The 14,359-nt window shown below is 38.6% G+C and overlaps 1 protein-coding gene across 1 annotated transcript; it reads right to left on the bottom strand.

The window, feature by feature from the left end:
• Window positions 1-1,479: 1,479 nt before the first annotated feature.
• tfr1b (transferrin receptor 1b) lies at window positions 1,480-14,359 on the bottom strand. The gene is made up of 20 exons (XM_074622470.1): window positions 14,252-14,359; window positions 11,301-11,338; window positions 10,966-11,167; window positions 10,065-10,266; window positions 9,533-9,670; window positions 8,562-8,646; window positions 8,314-8,436; window positions 8,117-8,212; window positions 7,864-8,003; window positions 7,357-7,526; window positions 7,137-7,256; window positions 5,797-5,882; window positions 5,645-5,708; window positions 5,491-5,558; window positions 5,329-5,396; window positions 5,119-5,209; window positions 4,499-4,726; window positions 4,201-4,350; window positions 3,214-4,110; window positions 1,480-3,181 (listed from the first exon to the last, which is right to left on the bottom strand). The coding sequence occupies exons 2-19, from the start codon at window positions 11,331-11,333 to the stop codon at window positions 3,898-3,900; spliced, it is 2,277 nt and encodes a 758-aa protein (XP_074478571.1). The 5' UTR covers window positions 11,334-11,338; window positions 14,252-14,359; the 3' UTR covers window positions 1,480-3,181; window positions 3,214-3,897.

The following is a 14,359-nucleotide window of genomic DNA, read 5'->3' as shown; positions in this document are numbered from 1 at the left end:
CTTTCAAAATAAAAGGTTTAAAGTGATCATAAAAAGTGTAATTTTAAATTTCAATTATTCTAAAATTTTAAATAAATATTATGAATATCTTGCCCTTCTCATATAATATGTATTAATTGATTTTTTTTTTCATAATGCATGTCTGATATTTGTGAAGCAGCAATGACAGATGGACTTTAAAGGGGGCACACAGGCTTTTTGATATTTTAAATTTAGTGCAGCAGGTGAAGTGACAGCCCAGTACTTGTGGACTTAAGAAAAACTACAGTTTCTCTCGTGGAAAACTTGGAACCACAACTCTCAGACCTGTTGGAATCACTGGGTGCAGTTGTGCTTTTAATCTGAAAAGCAGAACACTGGAAGCATAAAAATATGTTGCTTAATTGAAGAGTGGCTGTTGAACCATCTGCTTAAAGATCTTACATGCTTCCCCTTTTTCTGAAATTTTAAAAGGGGAAGGATGCAAACTCTTGATGATGCCCTTGACATTTGCTGTAAGACAAAATATTAACAATGGGACTTTAAGACAAGAATGCCAAGAATGATGAAAAAGGGATCTGAATCACAGGAAAGCAAACTGCCTTAACAACTTGCGTATCCTCTGTGGTGAATTTCCCTTCTTTACACTGATGGAAACTGAAATCAGACATCGATTTACTGGATGCTAAGCCAAAAGGTTTTATTACATGTTTCTGCTGCACATGGAGATCACGGAAACATGATTTCAAGAACAGGTTTTGAAACACTACAGTATTATTTTTTCTTGAAGTTACACAATCAGCAGAACATACATTTCCCAACCACCCAGTTTCCCCTCTCGGGATTAAGTAACCGTACTTTGAATTCTTGTAACATCTGGTAGGAAAGTAAAAACAGGCTGCAACAATACCAAGCTCAACAGAAGGGACATCATGAAACAAACAAATGTTTTAAACATGTAACAATCTGAATTATGAAACATTGACGCTCTGTTTGGTCTTGAAAGTATGCTCAAATAAAGAAGATGGATTTTAATATAGTGATACTGGAGTTCATAATCTGATTTGAATGGGGTTGACTGATAATGTTCTTTTAACATGTTTACTTACTAACAACTGTATTCATGTTCAATACATTCCAGGTGCAATTATATGGAGGAGCTGCCAAAATGAAAAATAAATGAAAAATAAATAACTCGATAAATAAACATGTAATTTAATGTAGCACAAATAATAATAAAAATAAATGAAGCCACTAATTAATTGATCAAATGACAAATTGATATTTCAGTTTTAATTTGCTTCTTTATTTATCCATCTTTGTATTAACTCCCTTATTTATTAACTCGTTTAGTTTTCCTTATTTATGTATTTATTTTTAAATGAATTTATTTTTGCTTTTTTATTTATTTATGTTTGCATTTAATTTTTATTTATTTTTGCTTTTTTATTTATTTATTTATGTTTGCATTTAATTTTTATTTATTTTTAAATATATGTATTTATTTATGTATTTATGCATTTAAATTTTTCTGCACAATTTTCCCTTTGCATTTCACCCCTTATTTATTTCCCCAAACTTATTTATTTCTGTTTTCTTTATACATTTCTTTATACAATTCTGCCTTATTATGCAAATGAAGGGGGCTGTCACTCAATGTGTGTCATCATGGGGTCAGGGTGCATGACCATATGCCTGCTCTAACTGCGTCTGCTATTTCGGAGGCCTGATGTATTTTGGGAAAACTACTGGCTAAATTTTAAGGGAAGAAAACGGTCAAATAGATATCATCTATCAGCAGCTTGAATACAAAAAAAAATAGAACATATCGGTTGAACCCTAATTCATTTCAGGGGTTTGTAATATAAGTCTGTTGAGCTACACCTCATTAAAGCAATACAGTAACATGCAGTGAAGCGGTTTATGTCATTGAAACGCATGCAGAGAGAGTTGTGACTTGTGGAGTGAATGCATATGTAGGTGGAGCATCTGTTGTATCTTTAAAGTCACTAACACAAAGAAACACGAGAGATTTGGGGATAACAAGCCTGACAACTATAAGGAATATAGTGTATTTCAATATTCTGTGCGTTTGTGTATCGAGATGCTTGATTGGATGTGAAACAAAACAGAAATCAAACAAATTCAGCAGCAGAAATGTGAGTAAAAATGAAAATAAAAAAATCAGAAGCACACACACACGTAAAGATAAACAAGTACATTTTTCAAGTATAAAACTCTGGAAAACACTGTCCCCGATAAGTTGTTCCACCTTTCAAGTGAAGTATGAGAGACACTGCTCTCGATAAATACACATGTAAATCACACACACTGGTAGGAAAAAACTACCATCACTGCTTGTCATTATGGAAGACACTGCTCCCGATAATGGGTTTTAAATATGGAAGACTCTGCTCCCAATAACTTTGTCATGTTATTAACTGCTCCAAAGTAGACTGTGCAACATAAATGGCTTTCTTGCAAATTAAGATACCAATCAGCTTTTTTTTTTTTATTATTTAGCATTCGTCCTGCCAACGAGCGCAGAATAAATCTAGTCTTAATTCATTTCTGGGCTTGTTGAAGAATTTCTCAGAGTTTCTCTCTGCTCCTTGACTAGTTTTTGACAAATTTAAATCCAAACTGTCACTATATCAGGGAAAAAATCTCTCTTTTCTACCCTTCATTTCTCCCTTTTAAATAACCATTTTGAGTGAAGCGCCACTAATGTACGCCACATTCTGAGGAAGTCATTTTTAGAAAAATCTCCACACAAAAAGGAAGAAATGAAGGCCATAATAAATAAAAATCTAACTTTACCAGGGGCTCTATTTTACAACGGCATATTAGGGCCACTGTAGGTAAAAAATAATAATAACGGAACCGGAGGAGGAGGGTAATATTCAGAGAAAACACTCTGAATTTCCGAGGTTAAAGTCATAAATTTCCGAGAAAATAACTTGGATATTCTCTGAGATTAAAGTGGTAAATATACGAGACTAAAAACTCACAAATGAGCACGATTTATTAAGTCAAACATTTGCGTGAAAAACACAGAGCGAGGCAAAGGTCCTGAAAGATACATATATAGGATTTCTTTCATGTTCTTAATGTCTTCTTTTATGAACATAAATACTAATATTATAGAAGTTACAGGAAAGTAGAGACACTGCGTTACCATAGTTACACACTGGCGCTTTTCCTAAACAAAAACACCCCAGTATTTTTCATTACCACGGTTTTGTACTCATATTTTTCAAGTTTTTTTCTTTATAATAATATAATGAATACTTTATAATCTCAGAGAATATCCAAGTTTTTTTCTCAAATTTTGACTTTAATCATGGAAATTCAGAGTTTCTTTCTCAGAATATTAACCCTCTCCCCCGTAATTTTTTTAAATTTTTTTTTTTACCATAAATGGCTCTAATATGTCGTCGTACCATTTTGTCAGCAACAGTTGAGGAGTCATTTGTGTAGCAGATGCTGCCGGAGGATGAGACAGTATAACCGTCATAATTATGGAAGGCACTGCTTCCGATAACGTCGTATAAAAAGACAAACAATAGCTTTATAGTGGGCACTGCCACTGATAAAAAACGTAAGTATAAATAAGGTTTCTCAGTGTTTTGATGGCGAGAGGTCACAGCAAAGGCCTTGACTGGTTGGATGTAGAGCCAGGAGGAGAGGAGGCAGATTTATCAGTAGCATTAATATTACTTCAAGTATTTAAGAGTGTGTTTCATACGTTTCTATCTCCTCCTGGATCTTTGTGGCCTGCTTTTAAAAGGGTGGGGCTTAGACCTCTGATTTACAGCTTGTGCTTAAGTGCTGATATTGGAGCTCCTCTGCTCTACCTCAAATTTAATTTTGAACAATACACACATGACACGCACGCTTGCAACTTCCCGTCCTTCTTTAGATCTCCTCATCGATGTCCCAGATGTTTCCCACCATGGCGTTGGCGCATCCCTGCAGGTTCCAGGTGGCCAGGGCCAGCTGGGTGTGGAGCTCCGCCATGTCGGTGGTCTTGGCGATGGATGCTAGAGTGTGGGAGCCCCGACCCAGCAGGAGGTGACGGAAGGGGGTCTCAATGGGGGACACGTACGGAGAGAGGAGGGTGTGCTCGACCTGGAACGATAAACAAAGAGCGTAATACATCTGTTACATTTTAAATATGCATGTGACAACACAGCAGACGTGTCACAGTGTGCGTCTTACACTCATGATCCTGTCGTTGAGGATCCGGCAGGCCTCCTTGTCATTCAAGTCAGTGTTGCCGATGTCGTTGTAGATTCTGGTAGCGGCGCGCTGGAAGGAGCCGCGTGCACGGTTCAGCCAGTTGGGATTCACTTCCTTCAGCTGACCAGACTACAGAACAAAGAGTCGAACAAACATCAACATAAAAACAGAGTTTCTGGTCTTTATGTCCAAAACATAATTCACAGCCTCCTTGAAGAAGGGAACCAAACAAGAGCATTAAAGGTGTGAGATGGACAGACAGACGGGGGGGGCCGACCTTTGAGAGCTGGTTGACGCGTACGTAGACTCGGCCCACAGCCTTGGTGAGGACGCTGCTGTATCGGCCCACATCCAGGCTGAGCAGGTGGTCGTGGACCAGTCGCAGAGCCATCTGGCCGGCAAACTGTGCCGCCACCGCCACCATTTCACTGGTGTGATGGTTGGTTTCGTAGTCGAGGTGATCCATGCTGTCCAGGTTGGTGCCATAGTAGCAGTAGGCCTCAGTCTTTAGACAATACAATGTACATATAAAAAAAGAAAACAAGGAAAACAATGAAACGAGATGTAACAACCAGAATCAACAAGATGTCAACGAACAGCACAAAAAACACATATCTTATCTTATCATATCATATCATATCTGATCTTTGCTTTATGTCATTAACTTAATCTGAGGAAGGTTATAATTTTTTCATTTTTTTCCATTATCTTTATATTAATTCCTAGAACAGATAAGAGACAGCTGACCCAGAAGCAGTGGCACTATGTTTGTAGCTCTACTAACAGGAGGGTTGTGTACATCTTAATATTCCCATTTTTACTTATTGTGGGTGAATGTAAACAAACAGAATATTATCACTTAATATACACTGTTCGTTTTTTTAAATCAAGACTCACATCAAGATTGGTGAAGTGGAAAGAGATGGAGGGGATTCCAGAGAAGGTCAGGAAGGGATAGGCTGGGTCGTCCATTGTCATTGGCTTCAGTCTGCACATATCGTGATGTAAAGTATTAGTGATTGAAATAGTTAACAGTAGGACATTTGAGCTTTTGGGTGACCGACTGAATGAAAATCTGGCTTTACATACTGGTGGTTATCTACTTACGTTTTGGCCTGCCAGTTACTTGATCCCACCATATCGTACACTGTGCCAGAACCAAGAGGGCTCTTCACCTGCATGGACGAGGCAAATTAAAGTTAAAGCAAACACGACTGTTTTTTTAAAAGAACTGGATCAGCATTAAGTGGGTTGTTGTTGTGTTGTTACCTCTTTCATCGTGTTCTCGAGGAGGCTGTAGAGCAGCGGACTTGCCGAGGCCATGAAGCTCCCACGACCTTGTGAGGAGATAAATTCAGTCAACTGACAAACACTGGAAAACATTGAAGATGTGCTGCAGCCTGTAGGCGTTTCCTGTACTTACCCATGACCGCTCCATCCAGGTTTATGTAGGTGCAAACACGTTTGTCAATAGAGGACATATAACCCTAAAAACAAGCACAGACATATTACAGAACATTAGTCATTAGTTAGTTAGTTAGTTTTTTCTGTACGTCCAGATCAAGGTCATTTTACCTCCAACCACTCGGTGGCGCCAACACTTCCGTACTCTCCGGCGCTCCAGCTTGCAAACACCAGAGTTCTCCTGGGCCTGAACCCATCTGGAAAAAAACAACACACATCATTCATGTTACGCAGGAGACTGAGAAGAAACTGAAACTCTGTGACAGAGAGTCTACAACAGAGGACATATCTACATAGAGAGGGGGTCCTCTTCATGGAGTCCTCCATGTTGCACCGCCATGTTTCTACAGTAGCCCAGAACGGACAAGCCAAACACTGGCTCTAGCGAAGCGAAGGTCTTTCACGTTTTTAACTTTACCTGAAGGCCACCGTAGTTCTCCAACACGCTTGTGAAACTGCGGTAACGTGAGCAGCAGAGTGCAAAACCGTGGTACCGCCAGCCGCCGTCTGACTTCCGTTGCTCCTAAAGTAGTGTTATTATGGTAAGGATGGCCTCTGAGCGAGGGTTTGCACTCGGTGGCTCACGTTACTGCAGTCTTGCAATCTGCAACCAAACCACTAGATGCTGCCAAATCCTACACACTGTCCCTTTGAGGGGGTTACGCCATGGCTCTGAGGTTAAGCCGTAGCTGACGTGTGCCTTCTTATAAATGTAACGACACATCGAGGTTATACATAGTCTGTGTGAGGACTGAAAGAACTGTGATTGGTTTTCTCAAGTTCAAGTTGCAGTTTTATTTGTCATATGCAGGTTGACACAACGGTACACTGAAATGTATAGGATGAGAGAACGGGTCAGCTCAGCAATAAAAGCAATAGTTGCATCAGATAAAATGACAATAATAGGATGGAATAACACTAACAAGATATACAATGACAGTAAGTGTAAGATAAAAAGTGATGACATCAAATTAAATATAGCACTATGTACATATGAAAATGAGGGTTGTGTATAGGATTAAGTGACAGTATCTCCAACAGTGTTGCACAAATGTAAGGAGAGAGGAATGCGATATGGGTTACGAGAATGGAATGGGATAAATAAATACAAAATTATAGCACCATATACATAGAGTGGCTCAATAACAGCAGTATGATGGGTCTCTGATACCGATGGAGATTGTTCGGAGTGAAAATAACATCAAGCATTTATAATTTTTCAAGTCTCCCTTTTTTTTAAATAGTCAAAGTGAGTTAGTGAAATAAAGTGTATATCTAAAAGTTATCAGAAAATGCCCTCTTTTTGTTTCCGTGACAGTGTTTCTGTGCTGTGCTTCACTTGTGGGATAATAAAAAGAGGGACTATCCATTTGTTTTGACCGACTCAGACTGCAGGAGCCTCATATCAATGAATCCCTTGTGTATTGTGTCTATTGTGTTGTATTTGTTACCTTTCTCCACCATCTCGCGAACAGCCTTGGCCAGCTCTATCAGTATGGAGGTGCCGACGGAGGCTTTGGCGTAACCTTTACCCCAGGCGTCTCGCTGAGCTCCCAGTACAACGTAGCGATCTGCAGATTCACAGACAAACACCAAAACATCATCTTAGATGTACGACAAAGAAAAAAAACTGTTGATGATTAGAGGGGGGAGAGAGAATTTTTTTTTTACCAGGATCGGTGAATCCTTTGATGACTCCAAACACATTGTGGATCTCCGTGTTGACCAGCACGTTGTTCACCTCAACGGTGATGTTGGCGCTGCCTCCCAGTTTGTAATCAACTGACGGCAGACTGCCTTTAAAACCGCTGCTTGCATCCGATACAGGACCGCCGATTTTCCTGGAGAGGATATAGAGAGTTAACTGAAAAAGCCAAAAAAAAAGGTGCGACCAAATCATGTGCTACTGTGGAAAAGTTAGTCTGGAGCCCTGTCTATACACATTAATATAATATTAAAATGTATTCCTATAATAAGAAATACTGGTGAAATACAGATGAACAAGTTTGTCCACAATCAATCACAAAATAAATACAAATCATACCTATAGTAGGCTTTACCATAAAAATAAGAATGTATGTAATGTGTGTGTGTGTACTGACTTTATCTTTTATATTGAGAATATATACAGTATGTTAAGCATAATCCCAGACACAGTGTGTGTATTTGTGTCCTTACTGTAGAAGAGATGTAGCCATGTTGGCGGTGATGGTCTGGGCTGGGATTGTAGGGAGGCCGGACGACTGCGTTGGGGGGAACTGGGTGTGGTTGAAGGAGGGGAATCCAGGGGTGTAGGGGTCGCCTGAACCCAGATGGACCTGAATGGACACACACACAAAATCACCATGCTTAACCAAGTAGTTTCAAAATCAAGAATTAATGTTCATTAGCTTTTAACAACCGGCTGCAAGACTAATACGTGCAAACTTACATGTCCGTAGAGCGCCGTGTCCGCTACATACTTGTGATCTTGAGAGTCAGGGTAGATTAGAACAGCAGCGGCCTCCTTGGTGGCAGCATTACCCACCTAAAGGAACACAATCAGAGACGGGAAAACAAGCTTTTAGTAAAGTTCCTTAATAACAAAAATGATACGACAGCATATGAAGGCGTCAAATCAGCCGTCACCTGCTCTGCGAAACTGATCTTTCCAGCTCGGAGCAGCAACACACTGTCTTTCAATTCGATGTTCTTCTTCTGCAGTACATCCAGGTCCTCCTGACGACCGTAGTTACCGTACACCAGCTTGCCCTACGAACGCAAGCACAAGTCAGATAGGCAACAAAAGCAACAATTCACAGTTTATTTTATTTGAAGTAAATGTAAACAAGAAAGAAACATTTTCACATTATGAAAGTGTGACTATATCGACCCACCTCAACTTTCCCAGGAGCACTGTAGGCCAGATACCCTTTAGGCTCGAAGACATCTGAACCAAAACTGACACGGTTTGGACGCTGGCTGCAGATAAGGAGTACAAAAGCTTGTTATAATATCATTCATTTGTTTTTATGTGCGCATTCATTTAGCGCCTTTTATAATTCATGCTCCTGGGTACAAAGTTTAAGAAAGTTAAACTTTGATTGATTTAGCTGCTGCTCGAGACAGACGATGCAACGGTATTATGCACCATAAATAAAAAGAAAAGAGTAGATAAAGAACCTGAAAATATAAAATCAGGAAACTGGTATTTCAGCCAGAAGAGATGGTGAGAAAAGGGAGAGAACTGCTCCACTTAAACCAAAGTAGAGACTTTATTCTGGTTTATTGTTGTTCTCATTTGTTATTTACACTTGCCTCTATCTCCATTTTACCTATTATCACCTGTAATAATGCTTATTCTTATAATTAATACCAAATCAAATAGTTCTTGTATGGGAAATGTCTTAGGAAATTGTTAGAAAATTATTATTAGGAAATTAAAAACTCATAAAATAACGCATTGTAGATCCAGAGCATTTTACAGTCAAATGATTAAAGGCCAACAACCATCAAGGAAATTCACAAGGACTACCAAGTGCAAAAGTCAGAGCCAAAACATCCTGAAAACTACTCTGGGACAGTTATACAAGATGTGAGAAAAGAAACTGGAAAAAATAACAACATTTCATATCGTAATAAAAAGATACACAATGAACAAATCATGAATATGCATAAATCCTCCCTTTGACTTTGGATTACAGCGCCCCCAACAGGCCAACAAGAAGTGAGATTTATTTTTTTATATTTTTAATAATTTGGACTTTTATAAATCCCCATCCTCACACCATTTAAAAGAAATATCCCTCAAATAAAACAATCAGAATCGGTTCATGTATAAGTAAAGTGAAGAATGTGTTGCATCAACCTGTCTGGCGTCTGCAGCTGAACGTAGTGAATGTCAGTCCAGGGATCCATCTTGGCTTTCGTGAATTCCTCAACGATGTGGTTTGCCAGACTCACGTCTTCAACACTTCCTGCTGAACGACTGGGACGATCGACATCCCTGCAGAGAAACAAATGACCTGAAATGAACCTTTCATGATACCGTGGTTCTTCACAGGTGCAGGTGAGTCATACGTGTACAGGAACACGTCCTGTGCTTATTTTAAATGTCAGCCCTCGTTCTACTTTTACGTTCCGAGAAAGTCAAGTCAACTTTATTTATATAGCACATTTCATACATAATAACATGCAACACAATGTGCTTTACATAAAAATTACATAATAAAAACTAGACACACGCATGTTCACGCTAAGTAGTAAGAATGTAGATTCTGCTCTCGTGCTCTACTTAGTCAAAACATCTGGCGGTGATAGTTCTCTTTTGGCTTCACCTTCAGTATGAAGACATAAAACTGAGTGTGATATAAAGGTGTGCACATGAACAGTCTGTGTACCTCAGAGTTTTGCCAAAGGCCTCACTGGTGAGTTTCTGCGTGAGGAGTTGGGTGATGTCTTTCCAGTCCAGCTGAACATCTACAGCTGGTGCAACAATGGCTGGCGGCGTTACTACCTGCGTATTAACCACTCCCTGCTCTGTGCCACAGCTCACCTGCTCCAACTGAGTTTCACGGTGGCTGAGGTAACCGAGCACGTAGCCTGGAGGACAAACAGAGACACATTAAGACTAAGATAGTGGACCACATCAACCTAGTTCTCACACTTTTGCACTGGTCTCCTGTTTTTTTGTTTGTTTTAAAGCTTTGGCTTTAGTGCTGACATGTTGCAAGATTTTCCTCATTGTACCACAAACTTCCTTTTCGCTTTGTGTGTGAGCTCTTGTGCCTTTTTGTTCCCTAAACTGCCTTGTTGTAACTTCCTCTTGGTCTCTAAAACTACAACTAAAGAAGTTATAACTTCCTCTTTAAAGGCCAAAGTAGATTTTATCAGATTTTATGAATATTATTGTTGTAAAATAGAGTCCAGTTGTCTAAACTAGTTTAACAATGATGTCATTTGTTTGCAGTAATTCTTCCAAAGTTTCTGCATTTATTTAAAAATCATACAGTATATCATATCCAACTAAGTTTTTTAAAGCAAAAAAAGTCAAGAACTCACTGGTACCAGCTTCTCAAATGTGAACATTTGCTGTTTTTCTATTTTCAATTAAGATTATAAATGAAAATATCATGTTATATATTGTATCATTTAGATGATGGATAGAGAAAGAGAGACATGTTGACATGTGAGGGATAGTGACAGCTATAAAGAAATAATAGAACGCCGTGATTGACCAATCAGAATCGAGTATTCAACAAAGCCGTGTAATAAAAGATGATAATGATGAGCGTGGCCTACCGGTGACAAATATCAGCAGGGTTGCCAGGGCCAGGTAGCAAAGAGTGGTCCGGCTTTTACGTGGAAGTGCTGGCCTGAAGCTCGGGGAGCCCCCTGCCTGGTCCTCGGCCTCTGTGGCGTCATCTGACAGTTTGACCTCGACGTGTCTTTCTCCGTCCTCTGCCGGCTGCATAGTGAACCTGCTGTACCGCTCACTTTTCATCTAGAGATAGGAGAAGATAAGAGTGAAAACTATGAGAGCAATGCGTTCCTGCTCCCACAGGTGCATGGGAGGATGGATGGCCGAGTGGTTACCAAGGTCTCCAATTAATTAAATACAAGTAACAAACACTCACCATGCTGTTGAACGTAAACCTCACTCGATCCATTGCTGCTGTTGTTTCAAAGACAGAGAGAGGGAGACGGAGAAGATGACGTGAGCGTATTAGATACATAAATACAAAGATGAAAAGACCAAATGAAACTGAGGGGGAGGGAGGGGATGTACGGTGAGGTTGGTTTTCTAACAGAGTTGCTATTCAGAAGGCCATTAACGGTTACTGTAAGTCTGCAGGGTGGAGAGTGTTTTCTCTGTCAACAGGCTGATTGGTATTCACGGAAACCTTCACACCACCAACAGCATTAAAAACATTATTATATACAGTATTAAATAGGGGTGGGAAAAAAAAGCAATACAGCATAGTATCCCCATATTTTGCAAGTCATTATTGTATCAATACACGGACGTCAAGTATCGATCATAAACTATTAACCTCTTAACAATCTATTATAGACGCTATTCTGTATTTCAGAGGTTGTAGCGGGTCAGCACACTGACACACAGACAGCTGTTGTTGCCTGTTGGGCTTGAGTTTGCCATGTCATGATTTGAACACATTTTATGTTAAATGCAGTACCTGTGAGGGTTCCTGGACAATATTTGTCATTGGTTTGTGTTCTCAATTGATTTCCAATGATAAATCTATACGTATATTTGCATAAAGCAGCATATTTGTCCACTCCCATGTTGATAAGAGCATTAAATACAAATCTCCCTTTAAGGTACATTTTGAACAGATACAAAAATGTGATTAATTTGCGATAAATTGTGATTAATTTTAATCAATTGACAGCCCTATTCTGAACACTTAATAGACTAAATGATAGAAATAAAAAGATGAATGCTACTGATGATTCATTGCAGTTCCTGTCTCAGTGCTAAATTTCAAATGTCTCAAATGGCATCCAAGAACTTGTTTGACCTTCACTTTAAACGCACATACTTACAAAACAAGACAAGATAACATCTGGTAAAAAGTGACCTTCAGCTATTGTTTCCACAAAACAACACCTCTGTTTCATTTATAAACATACCAGACTCAGACTACACTGAGTCAGAGCTTAAGAAGAAATGACTGTTCCAGCTGATAAAACCCCCCCCCTCGTGTTTTCAGATTAATGTTTTCAATGAAGTCTCCTTCTTTACAGGAGGAAGGCTGATGCAACATTTACCAAACTTACCGGTTAATCAACTCACTTCCTTGTTACTGAGCTGAAGCGGGAAATGGCTACTCATCATTGTCAAGAGATAAAAAATCAGATGATCAGATTTCGTCTAATGATTTACTGATGAAAACTAAAAGGGCAAAAGGTGTTTGTGTCCATATTGATCGTTTCAGACAGTTTCCCTCCTCCCAGACGTGCAGAAACTGAAGACACTGATATGAAAACAAAGCATTAAACACATGAGCCAGAAACGCTCAGTCATGCTCTCAAAAGACTTGAGAAAAAGCCTTTTGTCGGATTACACGAGATCTAAACACTTCCTTATGTTTTTGCTAATAATAGCCCAACATATCCTCTATATTAGCTATATGACTGCCTACAAGTAACAAGAAATTACAATACAGAAAGACAATAATATGTATGAGGTCATATAAGATGCAGTCTCACCAGTAGAGCTGCAACATTATCAATACATTATTTTCTCAATTAATCAAATTCATCATTATCCTCAAGCCCAAAGTGACTTCTTCAAACGTCTTTGTCCTATTACAGTCTTATATGTTTATGCACTATGGAACTGTGATGCTGGAAACTTGAATTTCCCTCAGTATCAATAAAGTTACTATCTATCCATCTATCTATCTATCTATCTATCTATCTATCTAGAAGCAGCAGATTGTCAGAGTTTGAGAAGATATACTGTGCAAATATTGGCATTTTGATTGTGATTATCAAAGTAATCATGAATAAATACCAATTAACTAACAGATTAATGGACTGAATGGCTGAATTGTCATTTCATTCCCTGCTTAAGAGCATCAGCTACTAGTTTTTTTATTTTAATTAAATAAATAGTGTTATAGGTGACAATAGAGAGTGTAAAGAAACCGTTGGGGAGTTGTCACACATGGTTGCATAATGTCTCCACGTCACCTATTTGTCTCCAGACACCTTTTGACAGTTTTATCTCTTATTTTTTATTGTTGAAGGCAATAATTTAGTGTTTTTTGGGTGTGTAAGGAGAGTAAAAATACTCCTCCATACTTCCTCATTACACTTTAATAACTGTAATAAGGATTTACAAATGAAACAGTGTGTAACAGGCAGAGAGAAGACAGGTGACATCAAATTAATCATGAATAAATACCAATTAATTAACAGATTAATGGACTAGCTGAATTGTTATTGGCTCAATCCTAATAAAAATATTTATATTGCATGTTTTTATTTATTATTTATCATTATTACTAATGTTTTAGCTCATCATGCAGGCCTGTCATATTATTATAATATATATATTAGAATTATATCAAGTGAAAACCGACCCATTCATTTGATTATGAGCATCAGATAGTAGTTTTTTATTTTATTTAAATGAAATAAACAGTGTTATAGGTGAAGATAGTGTAAAGACACATGGTTGCATAATGTCACCTCTTTCTCTCCAGACACCTTTTGACAGTTTTATGTCTTATTTTTTATTGTTGAAGGCAATAATTTAGTGTTTTTTGGGTGAGTTAGGAGAGTAAAAATACTCCTCCATACTTCCTCATCCCACTATAATAGCTATAATAAGGATGTACAGAGGAAACCTCGTGTAACAGGCAGAGAGAGGACAGGTGACATCTGTCTGTCTGCAGCATCATCATGTGTGATTTAAGCTAGTTAGCTGCTCGTTTTGTATCCTCTATATCTTCACAGTTGAGAGGAAGACTCGAGTAAAAGGTGATGCAGCTCAACAACTAGTTGATTTTGTAATATATAAATGAATAAAAGGAATGTCAATGTCAGTATAACTCACCTCTTTGCCGCGTCTTCTTGCTAGTGAGCTGCTTCCTGGAGCTCCAGCCAAGTCCTTAACTGGCACTTCCGCCTACGTCATCACACAATCCTTCACGTACGCGTTTTT

Source organism: Sebastes fasciatus, chromosome 21 (assembly GCF_043250625.1).
Source record: "Sebastes fasciatus isolate fSebFas1 chromosome 21, fSebFas1.pri, whole genome shotgun sequence".
Taxonomy (NCBI): domain Eukaryota; kingdom Metazoa; phylum Chordata; class Actinopteri; order Perciformes; family Sebastidae; genus Sebastes; species Sebastes fasciatus.
Note: the sequence above shows the minus strand (reverse complement) of the source record. Positions and strands in the feature narration are given on the sequence as shown.